The 14,900-nt window shown below is 40.3% G+C and overlaps 1 protein-coding gene across 2 annotated transcripts in view; it reads left to right on the top strand.

The window, feature by feature from the left end:
* elavl4 (ELAV like neuron-specific RNA binding protein 4) overlaps positions 1-14,900 on the top strand; it is an 85,163-nt gene that overhangs the window by 3,578 nt on the left and 66,685 nt on the right. Inside the window, exon 1 of one of the 2 annotated variants that reach the window (XM_070886904.1) lies at positions 10,094-10,118. The exons of the other annotated variant lie outside the window; for it this stretch is intronic. Coding sequence (XP_070743005.1) covers positions 10,110-10,118 — 9 coding nt within the window. The 5' untranslated portion in view covers positions 10,094-10,109. Of the gene's footprint in view, positions 1-10,093; positions 10,119-14,900 lie in introns of those variants that run through there. 2 annotated transcript variants of the gene reach the window in all.

Genomic DNA, 14,900 nt, shown 5'->3' with positions numbered 1-14,900 from the left:
TATCCAGTGTGCTCGGCCATTTCTTGATATCCCGGAGTGAACTGAATTGGCTGAAGACTGGCTTCTGGGATCGTGGGGACCTCAGGAGGAGACCGAGATAGATCACTTCTGGCTGAAGATGGTTGCACACGCTTCAGCCTTGTCTTTTGCACTTGCATGCTGGGCACCGCCATCATTGAGGATGGGGATATTCATGGATCCTCCTCCTCCCATTAGTTGTTTAATTGTCCACCACCATTAACGACTAGATGTGGCAGGACTGCAGACCTTTGATCTGATCTGTTGATTGTGGGATCACTTAGCCTTGTCTATAGCATGCTGCTTCTGCTGTTCAGCATGCATGTAGTCCTGTGTTGCAGCTTCCCCAGGTTGGTATCTCATTTTTAGGTATGCCTGCTGCTGCTCCTGGCATGCTCTTCTGTACTTCTCATTGAACCAGGGTTGGTCCCCTGGCTTGATGGTAATGGTAGAGTGAGGAATATGCCAGGCCATGAGGTTACAGATTGTGGTGGAATACAATTCTGCTGCTGATGATGGTCCACAACGCCTCATTGATGCCCAGTTTTGAGCTTAGATCTGTTCTGACTCAGTCCCATTTAGCATCGTGGTAGTGTCACACAACACGATGGATAGTGTCCTCAGAGTGAAGATGGGACTTTGTCTCCATAAGGACTGTGTGTTGGTCACTGCTACCAATGCTTTCATTGACAAATGCATCTGCGACAGGTAGCTTGGTGAGGATGATGTCAAGTAGGTTACATAGAAACATAGAAAGTAGGTGCAGGAGTAGGCCATTCAGCCCTTCGAGCCTGCACCACCATTCAATAAGATCATGGCTGATCATTCAACCTCAGTACCCCTTTCCCGCTTTCTCTCCATACTCCTTGATCCCTTTGGCCGTAAGGGCCACATCTAACTCATTTTTGAATATATCTAATGAACTGGCCTCAACAACTTTCTGCGGTAGAGAATTCCACTGGTTAACCACTCTGAGTGAAGAAGTATCTCCTCATCTTGGTCCTAAATGGCTTACCCCTTATTCTTAGACTGGTTCTGGAACTTCCCAGCAACGGGAACATTCTTCCTGTCTCTACACTGTCCCATCAAACACTACAGGGAGCATATATCTAACCCGTGTTGTAGATGTCCTGGGAGTGTTTGATGGGACAGTGCAGAGGGAGCACTAATCCATGCTGTGCCTGTCCTGGGAGTATTTGATGGGACAGTGCAAATTAGCTTTACTCTGTACCTAACCCGTGCCGTACCTACCCTGGGAATGATTGATAGGGCAGCATAGAGGGAGCATTACTGTATCTAACCCGTGCTGTACCTGCTCTGGGAGTGATTCATGGTAAAGTGTAGAGGGAGCTTTACTCTGAATCTAACCCAAGCTGTACCTGTCATGGGAGTGTTTGATGAGACAGAGTAGAGGAGCTTAACTCTGTATCTAACACATGCCATACCCAACTGGAGACTGTTTCAGGGGACAGTGTAGAGGGAGCTTTACTCTGTATCTAACCCGTGCTGTTCCTGTCCTGGGAGAGATTGATGTACCAGCGTAGAGGGAGCTTTGCTCTGTATCTAACCCATGCTGTACCTGCCCTGGGAGTGATTGATGGGACAGTGTAGACAGAGTTTTATTGCAAAGGGGATGGAGTCTAAAAGCAGGGAAGTCTTGCTACAGTTATACAGGGTATTCGTGAGGCTACACCTGGAATAATGCATGCAGTTTTGTTTTCCATATTTGAGAAAGGATATAGTTGCTTTGGAGGCAGTTCAAAGAAGGTTCACTCGGTTGATTCCGGAGATGAGGGGGTTGACTTATGAGGAAAAGATGATAGGTTAGGCTTTTACTCATTGGAATTCAGAAGAATGAGAGGTGATCTTATAAAAACGTATAAGATTATGAGGGGGCTTGACAAGGTGGATGCAGAGAGGATGTTTCCACTGATAGGGGAGATACTAGGACAAATGGTCATAATCTTAGAATAAGGGACCGCCCATTTAAAACTGAGATGAGGAGGAACCTCTTGTCTCAGGGTTGTAAATCTGTGGAATTCGCTGCCTCAGAGAGCTGTGGAGGCTGGGACATTGAATAAATGTAAGACAGAGATAGACAGTTTCTTAACCAATATGGGAATAAGGTGTTATAGGGAGCAGGCAGGGAAGTGGATCTGAGTCCATGATCGTATTAAATGGTGGAGCAGGCTCGAGGGGCCGTATGGCCTACTCCTGCTCCTATTTGTTATGTTTTTTACTCTGTATCTAACCCGTGCTGCATCTGCCCTGGGGTGTTTGATGGGACAGTGTTCAGGGAGTGTTAGTCTGTATTTAACCAGTGTTGTACCTGTCTTGGGAATGTTTGCTGAGAAATCGTAGAGGGAGCATTACCCTGTATCTAACCTGTGTTGTACCTGCTCGGAATGATTCATGGTAAAGTGTAGATGGCGCTTTACTCTGTATCTAACCCGAGCTCTACCGGCCGTGGGAGTGATTGATGGGACAGTGTAGAGGGAGCTTTATTCTGTATCTAACCCATGTTGTACCTGTACTGGGAGTATTTGATGGGTTAGTGTAGAGGGAGCCTTACTATGTATGTAACCTGTGTGGTAGGTGTCCTGAGATTGTTTAATGGGACATTGTAGAGGGAGCTTCACTCAGCATGTAACCCCTGCTGTATGTGTTTGGGAATGTTTGATGGGACAGTATAAAGGGAGCTTTACTCTATAACTAACCTCGTGCTGTTCCTGCCCTGGGAGTGTTTGAAGGGACAGTGTAGAGGGAGCTTTACTCTGTATCCAACGCGTGATGCACCTGCCCGAGTGTTTGATGGGGCAGTATAGAGGGAGCTTTACTCTGTATCTAACCCAGGCTGCAACTACCCTCGGGTTGTTTGGTTTGACAACATTGAGTGAGCTTTACTCTGTATCTAACATGCGCTGTACTTGCCCTGGGAGTGTTTGATGGGACAGTGTAGAGGGAGCTTTACTCTGTATCTAACCCCGTGTTGTACCTGCCCTGGGAGTGTTTGATGGGACAGTGTAGAGGGAGCTTTACTTTGTATCTAACATGTGCTGTACTTGCGCTGGGAGTGTTTGATGGGACACTGTAGAGGGGGCTTTACTCTGTATCTAACACGTGCCATAGCCAACTGGAGACTGTTTCATGGAATGGAGTAGAGGGAGCTTTACTCTGTACCTAACATGTGCTGTACCTGCCCTGGCAGTTTTTGATGGGCAGGGCAGAGGAAGCTTTACTCTGTATCTAACCTGTGCTGTATCTGCCCTCGAAGTATTTGATGGGACAGTATAGAGGAGCTTTACTCTGTATCTAACCCGTGTTGTACCGGCTGTGGGACTGTTGGATGGGACAGTGTAGAGGGAGCTAGTGTTGGTTCTCTTAACACCTACTGCAGGCTCAGTCTGGCAGCTTTGTCCTTCAGGACTCAGCCAGCTCAGTCAGTAATCGTGCTACCGATAGACTCTTGGTGATGGAAATTGAAGGCCCAACCCAGAATACATTCTATGCCCTTCCAAGTAGTGTTCAACATGGAGGAGTACTGATTCATCAGCCCAGTGAGGGTGGTATTTGGTAACCAGCAGGTGGTTTCTTTGCCCATGCTTGACCTAAAGCCATGAGATTTCATGGTCCGGAGTAAATGTTGAAGACTTTCTTAGCTACTCCATCCCGACTGTATATCACTGTACCACCGCCTCTGGTGGGTCTGTCCTGCCGGTGGGACAGGACATACCATGGGATGGTGATGGAGGAGTCTGGGACATTAGCTGAAAGATATGATTGTGTGAGTATGATCATGTCAGACTGTTGCTTGACTAGTCTGTGTGAAAACTATCCCAATTTTGGCACAAGTCCCCAGATGTTCGTGAGGAGGACTTTGCAGGGTCGACTGGGCTGGGTATACCGTTGTCGTGTTTGAAGCCGGTGCCGTGGTCCGTCCAGTTTTATTCTTGTTTTTTGTAGCAGATTGTTACAACTGAGTGGCTTACTAGGGTCAGTTCACTGGACAGTTAAGGGTCCACCACATTGCTGAGAGTCTGGAGTCACATATAGGCCAGACCAGGTAAGGACAGCAGATTTCCTTCTCTAACGGACACGAGTGAACCAGATGGGTTTTTAATGACAATCTGATAGTTTCCTGGCCACCATTACCGATGCTAGCTTGTTATTCCAGATTTATTTAATTAACTAAATTTAATTTCCCAGCTGCCGCAGTGGGATTTAAAATCACATCTCTGGATCATTGGTCCAGGCCTTTGGATTACTAGTCCTGTAACGTAACCACTATGCTACCGTTCGAAGATGTCAGACTCTGGTTGTTGAACAGTTCAATGATCTCGGGAGACCTGCTAAAAAAAGACAAATGTTTGCAGAGTATTGGAACCATATGAAGGTACTGCAAAGATTCTCTGAAGATGCGCAGCAGATGGCTGAAATGGCATCCTTTGTGTCACTATTAGAGGAGGCTTTTCTAAAATCCATTGGCTCTTTGAGCAGGTGCAACTCCACGAACCTCTGCTTTTGTTGGTTGTTGGAGACCAATCATCTCAGCCACATCACTGTAGGAGTTCCTCAGGGCAGAGTGCTCGGCCCAATTATCTTCAGCTGCTTATTCAAGGACCTTCCGTCATGTGGTCAGAAGTGGGGCTGACGATCGCACAGTTTTCAGTTCCATTTGCAATTCCTCAGCTAATGAAGCAATCCATGCCCACATGCAGCAAGACCTGGACAACATTTAGGCTTGGGTTGATAAGTCAAAGTGTCAGGAAATTACCATCTCCAACAAGATAGAGCATAACCAGCTGCCTTGATATTCAGTGGTATTGCCATCACTAAATCCCCCAGCATCAACATCCACTGAGGGTCACCATTGATCAAGAGTTGAACTGGACCAGCCACATTAATGCCATGGATACTAGACAAATCAGAATCTGGGATTTCTGTGACTAGTGGCTCACTTCCTGACTCTCCAAAAACCTCTCTACCACCTACAAGGCTGAAGTTGGCAGTGTGATAGAATACTCTCCACTTGCTTGGATGTGTGCAGCTCCAACAACACTATTTAGGACAAAGCAATCTGCTTGGATCGGCACCCCATCCACTGGCTTAAACATCCACCATCGGCATGCCATGGCTGCAGTGTATACTATCTCTCGAATGTACTGCAGCAACTTGCCAAGGCTGCTTCTTCAACTCTTCCCAATCCCGCAACCTCCACCACCTAGAAGGACAAGGGCAGCAGATTGATGGAACGCCATCACCTCCAAGTCTCACACCATCCTGAGTAGGACATATATCGACGACATTCCTTCATTGTCGATGGGTCAAAATCCTGGAACTTCCTACCTAACATCATGTTGGGACCACGTTCATCACAGGGACTGCAACAGTTCAAGAAGGCGGCCCACCACCAGCATTCCCCGCAAGATGTGCGGGCGTACAGCCATGCATCGATCGGGAAGTCCCGTGCAGGCTGCACACCAAGTGTTGCTGCTGGAAAAGATACCGTTTGCACCTGTTCCTCTTCCAATAAATAAACCATAACCGAGAAATCTCCAAGCAGAAGACTATTTTGCAGCCTTCCTCTTCATTATAGGCAAATTCCCCAAGCATGAAACAGTCTCAAGGGAGACTTCTGAATGAAGCTAGCAGCCTAAAAATAAAGTGCAATAAATTGTCCAAAAAGACCACTCCATAGTAAAGTAATATAACACTACGAATTCACCTTTAAGATCCCAACATCAGCCTTGCTCAACTGCTGTTTGTTTTATAGTGGCATAAATTAGATCGATAAATCCTAAGCTGGAAATTACAGAGTTGGGACTGATGATGTCACCCTGTCTTAAACCCATCATTTGCATGGCTGCACTCTTGCTCGGGCAGGTGCATTTACATCCTTCATTTCTGCGGCAACTTGGGTTGAATTTAAATTAAGGCATAAAACTGGTGGATCCTCTTTCCACCCAATACATCCTCCTGGCTTTACACCTTATCAATCCATTGGAACTTCAGGGCTGTAGTTCTGCATTTGCACGGAGAGAAGTGTGAAGAAGAGAGCTGATATAAATTGCTTTTCATAGTTAAAGAACAGAAAAGCTAAAACTATTGGTCATTTACCTTACAGAATGTTTGCTTGCTCTACTGAGCATGAAATAGGAAATGTAGCACAGGTGCAGCCGTGGAGAAACTAGTAAGAAGACTGTTTTAGAGGGATTTCATAACACACCCTTGCACATGAAAGCTCTAGTGGTTCTCTAATGGACTGAAAATGACACTACTGCTACTGTTTACTATACTGTACTAAGCACTGCTCAGCAGTATAGCAGATGGTACATCAATAGGTCAGTATTGATTGGATAAATTTGCCTTGGGACAGCACCATTTTAGGTGGGTTTTTTTTAAACTAGTTTTATCTGATTCCCATTCCCCCCGAAAATAAAAAAGCTGTGACTGAATTCTAAGAAATATCTAAATATAAACACAACATTTCAGGATTTTCATGTATACTTATTAATGGTTTACACATATCTGCTGTATTTGTTTTATAATGTGTTGTGCTTTTAATTCTTCATTACAATGGAAAATAGATGGTGTACATATTTAAGACAATCCTTGTCTTAAATTCAATAAATTATACCAGTGTAATCTACTGTGTTATTCGTTAACCAATGCTTGAATTGTTTAGCGTTGTACATTACTCAAGGCAGAAATGTTGAAATCGTTATGAGGGCTGTAGATTGAAATTAAGGCCCTATGCCAAGGATTTATTACCCTTAGATGTTCAGCCTCTTGGAGCAGACAGAACATAAATTCTGTGCTGCAGTTGTGAGTGCAAGCAAAATTAGTTTGTGTTACAAAATGATCAATTTAAGTTAGCGTAAAAATATTAAAAACTGTGTTACTGAACAAATTTGTGATCCTCGGGCTTCAGTGCTCTAAGTAGCAGCTTTTCATTTTAACCTCATTTCTGGTTCATTGTTTTCAAACAACGGTTTTGAGTCACTGTGAATTAAGTCCAATTCTTTGTGTAGTAAGACTAAAATAAATACAGGTACTTGATATTTTGGTCCGGTCAGGCAGATTTCAGTTTAGTTATGTATTTTTCCTCCACCTTTCCACCCTGTATGATGTTTTTGAGTGGAGAGAACAGAGGGAAAAATAAATACCGACTTTATTTATTCTGATGCCCATTGTGTGTAAGAATAGTATAACAATTAAGTGGAGTGGTAAGGTCCTTTTTGTAGACACTATTTCCTCAGAACAGCCAAAAATAGTATTTTTGAGCCAGATTTGCAAAGAACTAGAATTATTCAGAATGATACTGAATGGAGAATAAATTGAAGCTTCATATGGATTACTGATATTCACCTTTCCAGAGTAGCCAATTTCACTGAACTGTAAAGATCTTATTGTCGGGACAGAATTAAATTTATACTTAAAAATAAATGTGTTCTTTTCACAACTATTGCACCTAATGGAAAGGAATAAAATTATACAGTGATTTGTGATATTAACTAATATTTTACTAGGCTTTTAACAGTTTTCTAATATCGTTAGTTTAAAATATTGGTCTCCAGATCACCATGAATTATCGCAAAGCTTTCAGCCTTTTTACTATCTTTATTTTTCACGTTTTTGTTAATTATTGTAAGGTGTTGCATAAGACTTTTAAAGTTTATGGAATCTTAATTTATGTAGCTGTAAATTTTTGTGAACCTAGGTACATGTGTTTGTAGCTGTAGTGTGAACCTATGTACATGTGTTTGAACCGTTTGCTTTAAAAGATGTAAGAAAAAGAAATAAACTTTAGTTTGTGCACACTGCTCACCTTGTGGTAATTCAGAGAATTGTAACTGGAGAGGAACATTTGCTCAACAGCCATGTTGGAGTAACATAATCTGCCTGAGCAATACGTCTAACACAGTCTTAATGTGAATTTGATAAGGGAAAAATTGTACTGCTGTCTGTTGGGCTAGTGCAGACTAAGACAAGGAAGAATTGACCAATCTGTCGCATGGTATAATCTGTTGAAAACAGGAAAACCCCTTATGCAAACGTGTTTTGCCAAACGTGCATCAAAGAAGTCTTTTGATTGTGTAAAACTGAATTGTCAGTGAAATGTTTGAAATTGGTCGGACGCTAAATGCTGCTTTATTGAATAATGAGGTACCGTATACTTGTTTGTTTTTTGGCAAGTGTTTTTACATATTGTACATAGCTCTTTTGAATTAAAGAAAATTGTTATGGTGTTTAGGTAATACATTTAAGAAGTCTTATTGATGTGATGCATAATTATTTTTTTTTGTTCAATAGATTCAGTACGATTGTCGTATTCTATGGGCTGTTGCCTGGAAGGTTATGTTGTTTAAGGCTTCAAAATGCCATGGAGTAGGTGGTTATTGATGCTGAATTAGCTGGAATGTGGTCCATCTGGGCTGTGTGAGCCTGATGGCTACTGATGCTAAGATACTTACAACCTTAGGGACAAATTGTATGTTGATCAGGGGACTGTTAGGAGATCACCGTTATAACCGATAACTGTAGTGAGAGCGTCTCTACATAGTTTATCATTACCTGATCACTTTTTGTAGAAAATGGGCCATTGCAACTTCATAGGTGGCTATGTAATCTGGCTGATCATAAAAGTGATTGCTTCGTGAAGGTAGGGAAAAGATTATAATGGAAAATCTATGTTCCACCATCTGCTATAGAGTACCAAGAGAATACTGACAAGGATTTCATTCGACACAAACTAAAATTGTACTTTGCTTCTCTGTATCGTTGCAAAACATATTTGGCTTGTACTCCAGGAACTGTTTCACTGGGTTGACTTCTTGAATTATGGCATCCTGGTGTTGTTTGTAGAGCCAATCTCTCACAGGATCATGAATTTGTCACAGGACTCTCTTTCTTATTTAAACAGGCTGAAAAGATATAATTTTTTATTTCAGAAAGATATGCCTAGTATTTTTTCTACTCAGTAAGTGCATTGATTTTTTTTAACTGTTTTTAAGTAGCTTTGGTTCAACTGTTAATAAGAGAAGTATTTAAATATTTGTCCTGTATTTCTGGTACTATATTATGATAAATTTATTTGGTTTCTTATAATTAGGAACAGCTACTGATTCATGTTAATTCCTACATGTTTTTTCTATTGGCTTTTATCGAGAATAACTGTTGGCCGCTCATCTGGCTAGTGTTTTAAAGGATGCAGTTAACATGTTGTGTTGCATATGTAGTTAATAGCCAATATAAGTTTACATAATAGAATTTGAAAGATATTACAGGATACAGTTGGCACAAAACTAGAGCATCATTGCTGGGATAGTTTTGAATAGCGTTTTTCAGTTTGGAAGAATAAAGTATACAAAATAGTTTAAGGGAAACAACCAGTGAAATCATCAATACCTGAAATAAATTCAGTGTCTTTGTGTAATTTTTTTTATACACGAAGTGGTCTGTGAGCCCCAAGGCTTTGCATTAATTATGCACGTCTTGAGAAAGCAACTGTCGGAGTAGATAAGGTGGTTGAAACACTTAAATTTAAAAGCTCGGTTTATTTGACAATGGATGTGAGATGCAAGCATTGAAGCATGGCCGAGATATGACATCTTGGCTTCTGCAGATTGCAAATTGAAGATGTGACTTGCAAATTTATAGTAAACAAAATTGAGTGAAAATTTGTGTGTGTGTGTTGGTTTCTTAATCTCGGCCTAATTACCAGGGACATGGTGCAGTTCAAAAGCTTTTCTCTGTTGTAGATAGAGGTCACCGCATCATTAACATCGTCAATCTGGTAAAAGCTAATTTCAATAGCAGCTGATGTCATGACAGCCTTTTATTTTTCTAGCCAATCAGACACAAGCAGTACTGACAGATGGTCCCATAAATGGGAGTAAAAGGGTAAAGCAGCCAGCCAATTCTCTAGGCTGGTTTGTTGTCTCCTGTAGCTTAGATTCAGTACTGCTTTATTCTTTTATTTTGCACAAACACTTTCACTGTGTTTTTGGATCTTAACAGAGGAATTGAAATATTATAAGTCTTCTCCTGAAGATTACAAGTACGATAAGATCTAATCCTGTCCAATAAGAATGGTTATGGTAGGTACTAGGGCTTGATATAATTTTAATCTACTTGGGAAACATACCAAAATGGTTCAGTTTATTGTACATTTTATTATTAGTGCATTAATGAAAGTCTACTTGTGAGGAAGCAAAATTAAAACGTATTTAATATCCAGGCTTGGGAGTGAGGGGGCCGAAAGTACTAAGCAGTGGTTACAATGATTTCAAGGATGTGATTTATGTAAACACCCGTACAACCGCATATTGTATTTCAAAGAGTTTGGCATCGTGACCTCATCAGAGAGGAGGAGGCTTGTGTGCTGTACTATGTAGTATATGTTGAATTGTTGTAACTCGAAACATCAGTGTTGTAGAGAAGACATGCCTGCTTTTACATAATGCCCTTTCGGTTTTGATTCACTGAAGACTACAAATTTCTTGCTAATCAAAAATGGAGTGGGGTGGTTTAAAAATGGTAGGTGTTTAAAAGATGTGCTATTTGCCTCCGTATCAGTAACGCATTCTTTGTTTGGTATAGTATTTAAAAACATAGGATCTTTGTGTGAGTAGAGGAATGTCATTTGGCTTTTTAAGCATATTTATTTTTGAGATACGTAAACATCAAGCATGTATTCTTGAGTATTTCAAGGGAGGTGAATAGAATAGAATTATTCTCTTTTTCTATTCACTGTGTTCTGTAGGCTTTTTTTGTCAGCTACTTGTTTTGATGGGCGTAATATAAATAAGATTAGATTGAACAGCTGAACTGAAAGTGATAGCTAGAAGGAAAAGCCTGTGAAAGGTTGCCAGGGAAACAAGCTAAAGGAAGCTGAACTGAGAGCAGGTGGCAGTCATATGGGAATACCATGAAGCGAACAGTAGAACAGGCACTGTGATTGTCTCCCCCATTCTGAGAGTCACAACTTTAATTGTTTCAAAAGGTGTTAATTATATTCCAGACTGGAGGCTAGCTCAGTTGAGGCTATTATTAGACATCTGTGCCTTAAGAGTAAATGGCATTTCATTGGATTTTCTTTCTGTCGAGATGTACCTGTCAAAGGGGAAGACATTGTATGAGCCAATAAGTAAATATAAAATTGGTCAATAAAAAAGGCAACAGTAAATGGTGAGCACTACACACTGCTGATGGTTTTTCCAAACATTACTGAAATTTTCCACCAGACAATCCTGTACGGTCTGCCAATAGTGATGAGGATTTTAATGTTTAGCTCAATTTTAACATTGTAGTGGGTGTGTTTTTTCTTTAGCAAAGATGAATTCATTAATTCTTCAGTTGAAATGATTTTTTGAGAAATTGGGGAAAGCAAAGATAACTGACTACAAAGCTCTGTCGCTTACATTCCTGATTCAAGCTAATACAACTAAAGCAGGATGAAACTGCAAACTCTTCATAGTATATATTTTGTGGAATGAGTAACTTTTATCCTTTTTAAATTAGTATATTAGTTTTGGAAAATGATTTCAGTGTCCTGAAAGGATGATGGGCAGTGCATAATAACATTAGAGTAGGCTGTGGAGAATTCAGAGAGGCCTAAAGATGAGAAAGCATGTTCAACAACAGATTTTATTTATGCAGAACACTACCCCAAGATAGATTTTATTTTAAAAAAACTAGGTTAAGATATTCTTTGTTTTTTTTCTCATCCATTTATTCTCCCTTTGAAACATATAAGATGAGTATTTCTATACCTCTACAATAAAATATAATTTTTTTTATGCAGAATTATTTTGAAATATTCAAAATCTGTCCATTTCACATTAGAATAGAATTATAGAAATTTACAGTACAGGAGGCCATTTCGGCCCTTCGTGCCCGATTCAATGCTAATGTGTTTTTAGTTAGGTCATCCTAAATAAATAATCCTAAGATCAGGAGAAATCTCAGTTTTACATTCTTAATGAAACTTTTTAAATTTTTATCGCATGTTAAGTTATTTTTCACATATGTATTAAATATATATATATATATATATAATTAATATATATATTTGTAAAGAAAAATCGATACAACATTTGAAAATGAAATAGTTTAAATATTAGCTCAATGAAAAAGGTTTTAAAAATCATTAGGAACAGTTGGAATTGGAGTTTATTCATTTTTTTTAAATCGCTGGCTTGATTTAGTAATCATCAAAATCTAATGGTTTTGTTTTTAAAAATTCAAAAACATTAAGTTTTATTTTAATATTTTCTCGAATTAACAACTTGAAATCAGTCACAGCTAAAGAAATCTGTTAAATTTGAAAGGTTGCTAGCACATTTAATGTGATAATTAAAAATGCAGCTAGGATATTTTGTAAGTGTATGATGGCATTAATACTGTTTTGAAAGGAAATTACAGGAAATGGATCGTGTGACTGAGCAAGACTGTAATTGATCTTAAAAAGCTATAAATATTTCTAATTTATTTCCAATGAAATTGTTTGGCACTTTTCTTCAAGAAAAAATGTAATCTAATAGCCATTTTATAACGACTATAATGTGATACATAGTGCAAAATATTATTTCCTCCAGAAACAAATAAGTTAAACAATTGGGGCCCCTTCCTCAACCACTCAAACCAAACTTCTGCCTGCCAGTTTCAGGTATTGCTGAACTTTACCTTTTATGATTTGCGTTTTTTTGGCGCAGGCTGTTTTTTTTGGCCTAAGTTTTTTTAAAAAAACACAGTTTCCCCGCTCAATTTGCACTAGCATAACTCAGTTATGATTTTTTTTTAAGTAAGTTTGTTTTTCAGCCAAAGGGGGCGTAACCTGCCACCCGCGCCAATTCTGGCCATTTAGGCAAGTTTGACCAGCTGAGAGTTATTCCAGTTCTTCTTATGCCAGCATATAGTGGCCTCTGTAGAACAACCTTATGGAGAGTTAAGGAAAGCAGGTAAGGAAATCGGCACACGTAAGTGCAGCAGATGCCTGGACAGCAGCAGCAGGAGAGGGGGGGGATGCCTTTCAGGTATAGTTGGGTGCGGGGACCAGGAGGGAGGAGGCCATTCAGCCAAGGCTAGGGCGGGGGAGCGGACTGGACCGAGAGGCTGTTCGGCCTGGGCTAGGGGCGGGGGAGAGGACCGGCAAGCCACTCAGCCAGGGCTAGGGAGCAGACCGGGAGGCCACTCAGCCAGGGCCAGGGCTAGGGGTGAGGGAATGGACCAGCAGGCCACTCGGCCAGGGCTAGGGGCGGGGGAGCGGGACTGGGAGACCTTTCGGCCTGGGATAAGGGCGGGGGAGCGGACCAGCAAGCCACTTGGCTAGGGACGGGAGAGTAGGACCAGGAGGCCCTTCAGCCTGGGATAAGAGCGGGAATCAGCATTGGTGGGGGGCGGGGCTTTAATAACTCAAGGGAGATAAGTTGCTGCAATGTATTTTAAGGTGCTTGTGCAGGTTGCAAGCTGAGCTATGTCACTTTCCAGCCTCAGCCCGCATTGTGTCTCTGGTTACCGTGGCAACCTGATCTTTTTGACGCAGATCAAGGCTCCACCCCCAAAACTAAAGGACAGGTTAGGCTGCGCAAAAATGAAGAAATCAAATGGGGAAACTTAGAAAAAAAATTTTGCCGTACTTGTGGCCCCAATAAAAGGCACAACTTTTCAAGTACTCCAAAAACAAGCTTTAGTGAAAATTGAGTCCGATGTCTTATTGATAGATTGTATAAATTCGAATGGATCCTTAGACTTTATTACTCTTTAAATCGGTTGCTTTTTGAAGTAAGGCAAAGTAGAATTTTACAAATTGATGTGATGAGGACAAGGGGATCGATTAATAATTATTGCAATATAACTGTAAATTCTGAATTTTTCTGTGCTATTTAACAATAAATCAGAATCATGTTTTGAATGTTGTTTAACTGCCTGTGCATAATCCAAAGTTGTTTGGCTTTATTCATTTCAATGGCTATTTACTCTGACGGAACTTGTGTTCAATTTGATGTGATTCTTACTGTGACAGATTTACTGAGATCGATCACAACATGTTGCAGTTATGAGAGCTGAACTTGATGTTGATGGCAGTATCTCAACTCTAGAAAACAGTTAAAATTAGAAATACAGATTTGATGTGTTTCTGACCTCTGAGAATACTGCCATTGGCTGTATGAAATGTATGATATTTCTGTTTAGTCACCAGAGTAAGATGATTTTGTGCCTCAGGTCACTCCCATTTTGAGTTAAATGATGGGGGAGAAAAGTATATTTCACAAAATTCTGCAGAAAATTATTGAAATACCACAATGTTCTATATATTGTAACCCAAATTGTTGATTTGTTTTCCATATTCACAGTTTTGCCAAATATGAGTTTTTTTTTTCATCAAATGCATACCATGACAGTTCTTCCTCCCCAACCTAACCTGCTATAAACCCTTAGGGTGGGGGGGGGGAGCAATTTTAAATACCACATCTTTGAGCAGATCATCTGTAGCAACTGATTTTTGTTTTCCCTCCCCTCCCACCTTTTTTCCTCTGGAGAACACCAACAATTGCTCATGATTCTCTAATATATTGGTATTGTGTTTCACATTGAAATAGATTTTTTTTTAAGAAAGAATGCTATGTTTCCTAATTAAGCTAATTTGAATAGCTACATTTACACCATATTTTTTCAGAAACTCAGTACAGCAGATGATAAGTCATCAGAGGTGCAGCCTAATTCACAGTTGTGTACTTTTTGTTCTCTAACCCTTTTTTTCCTACAAACTGTAGCATACATTATATATAAAAGAATAACTATTTTGAAATGGGATATAATAATCCCAATAATGTATATAATCAAATGTCCTCATTGATTATTGCATTGTTTTGGAATTT

Source organism: Pristiophorus japonicus, chromosome 8 (assembly GCF_044704955.1).
Source record: "Pristiophorus japonicus isolate sPriJap1 chromosome 8, sPriJap1.hap1, whole genome shotgun sequence".
Taxonomy (NCBI): domain Eukaryota; kingdom Metazoa; phylum Chordata; class Chondrichthyes; family Pristiophoridae; genus Pristiophorus; species Pristiophorus japonicus.
Note: the sequence above shows the minus strand (reverse complement) of the source record. Positions and strands in the feature narration are given on the sequence as shown.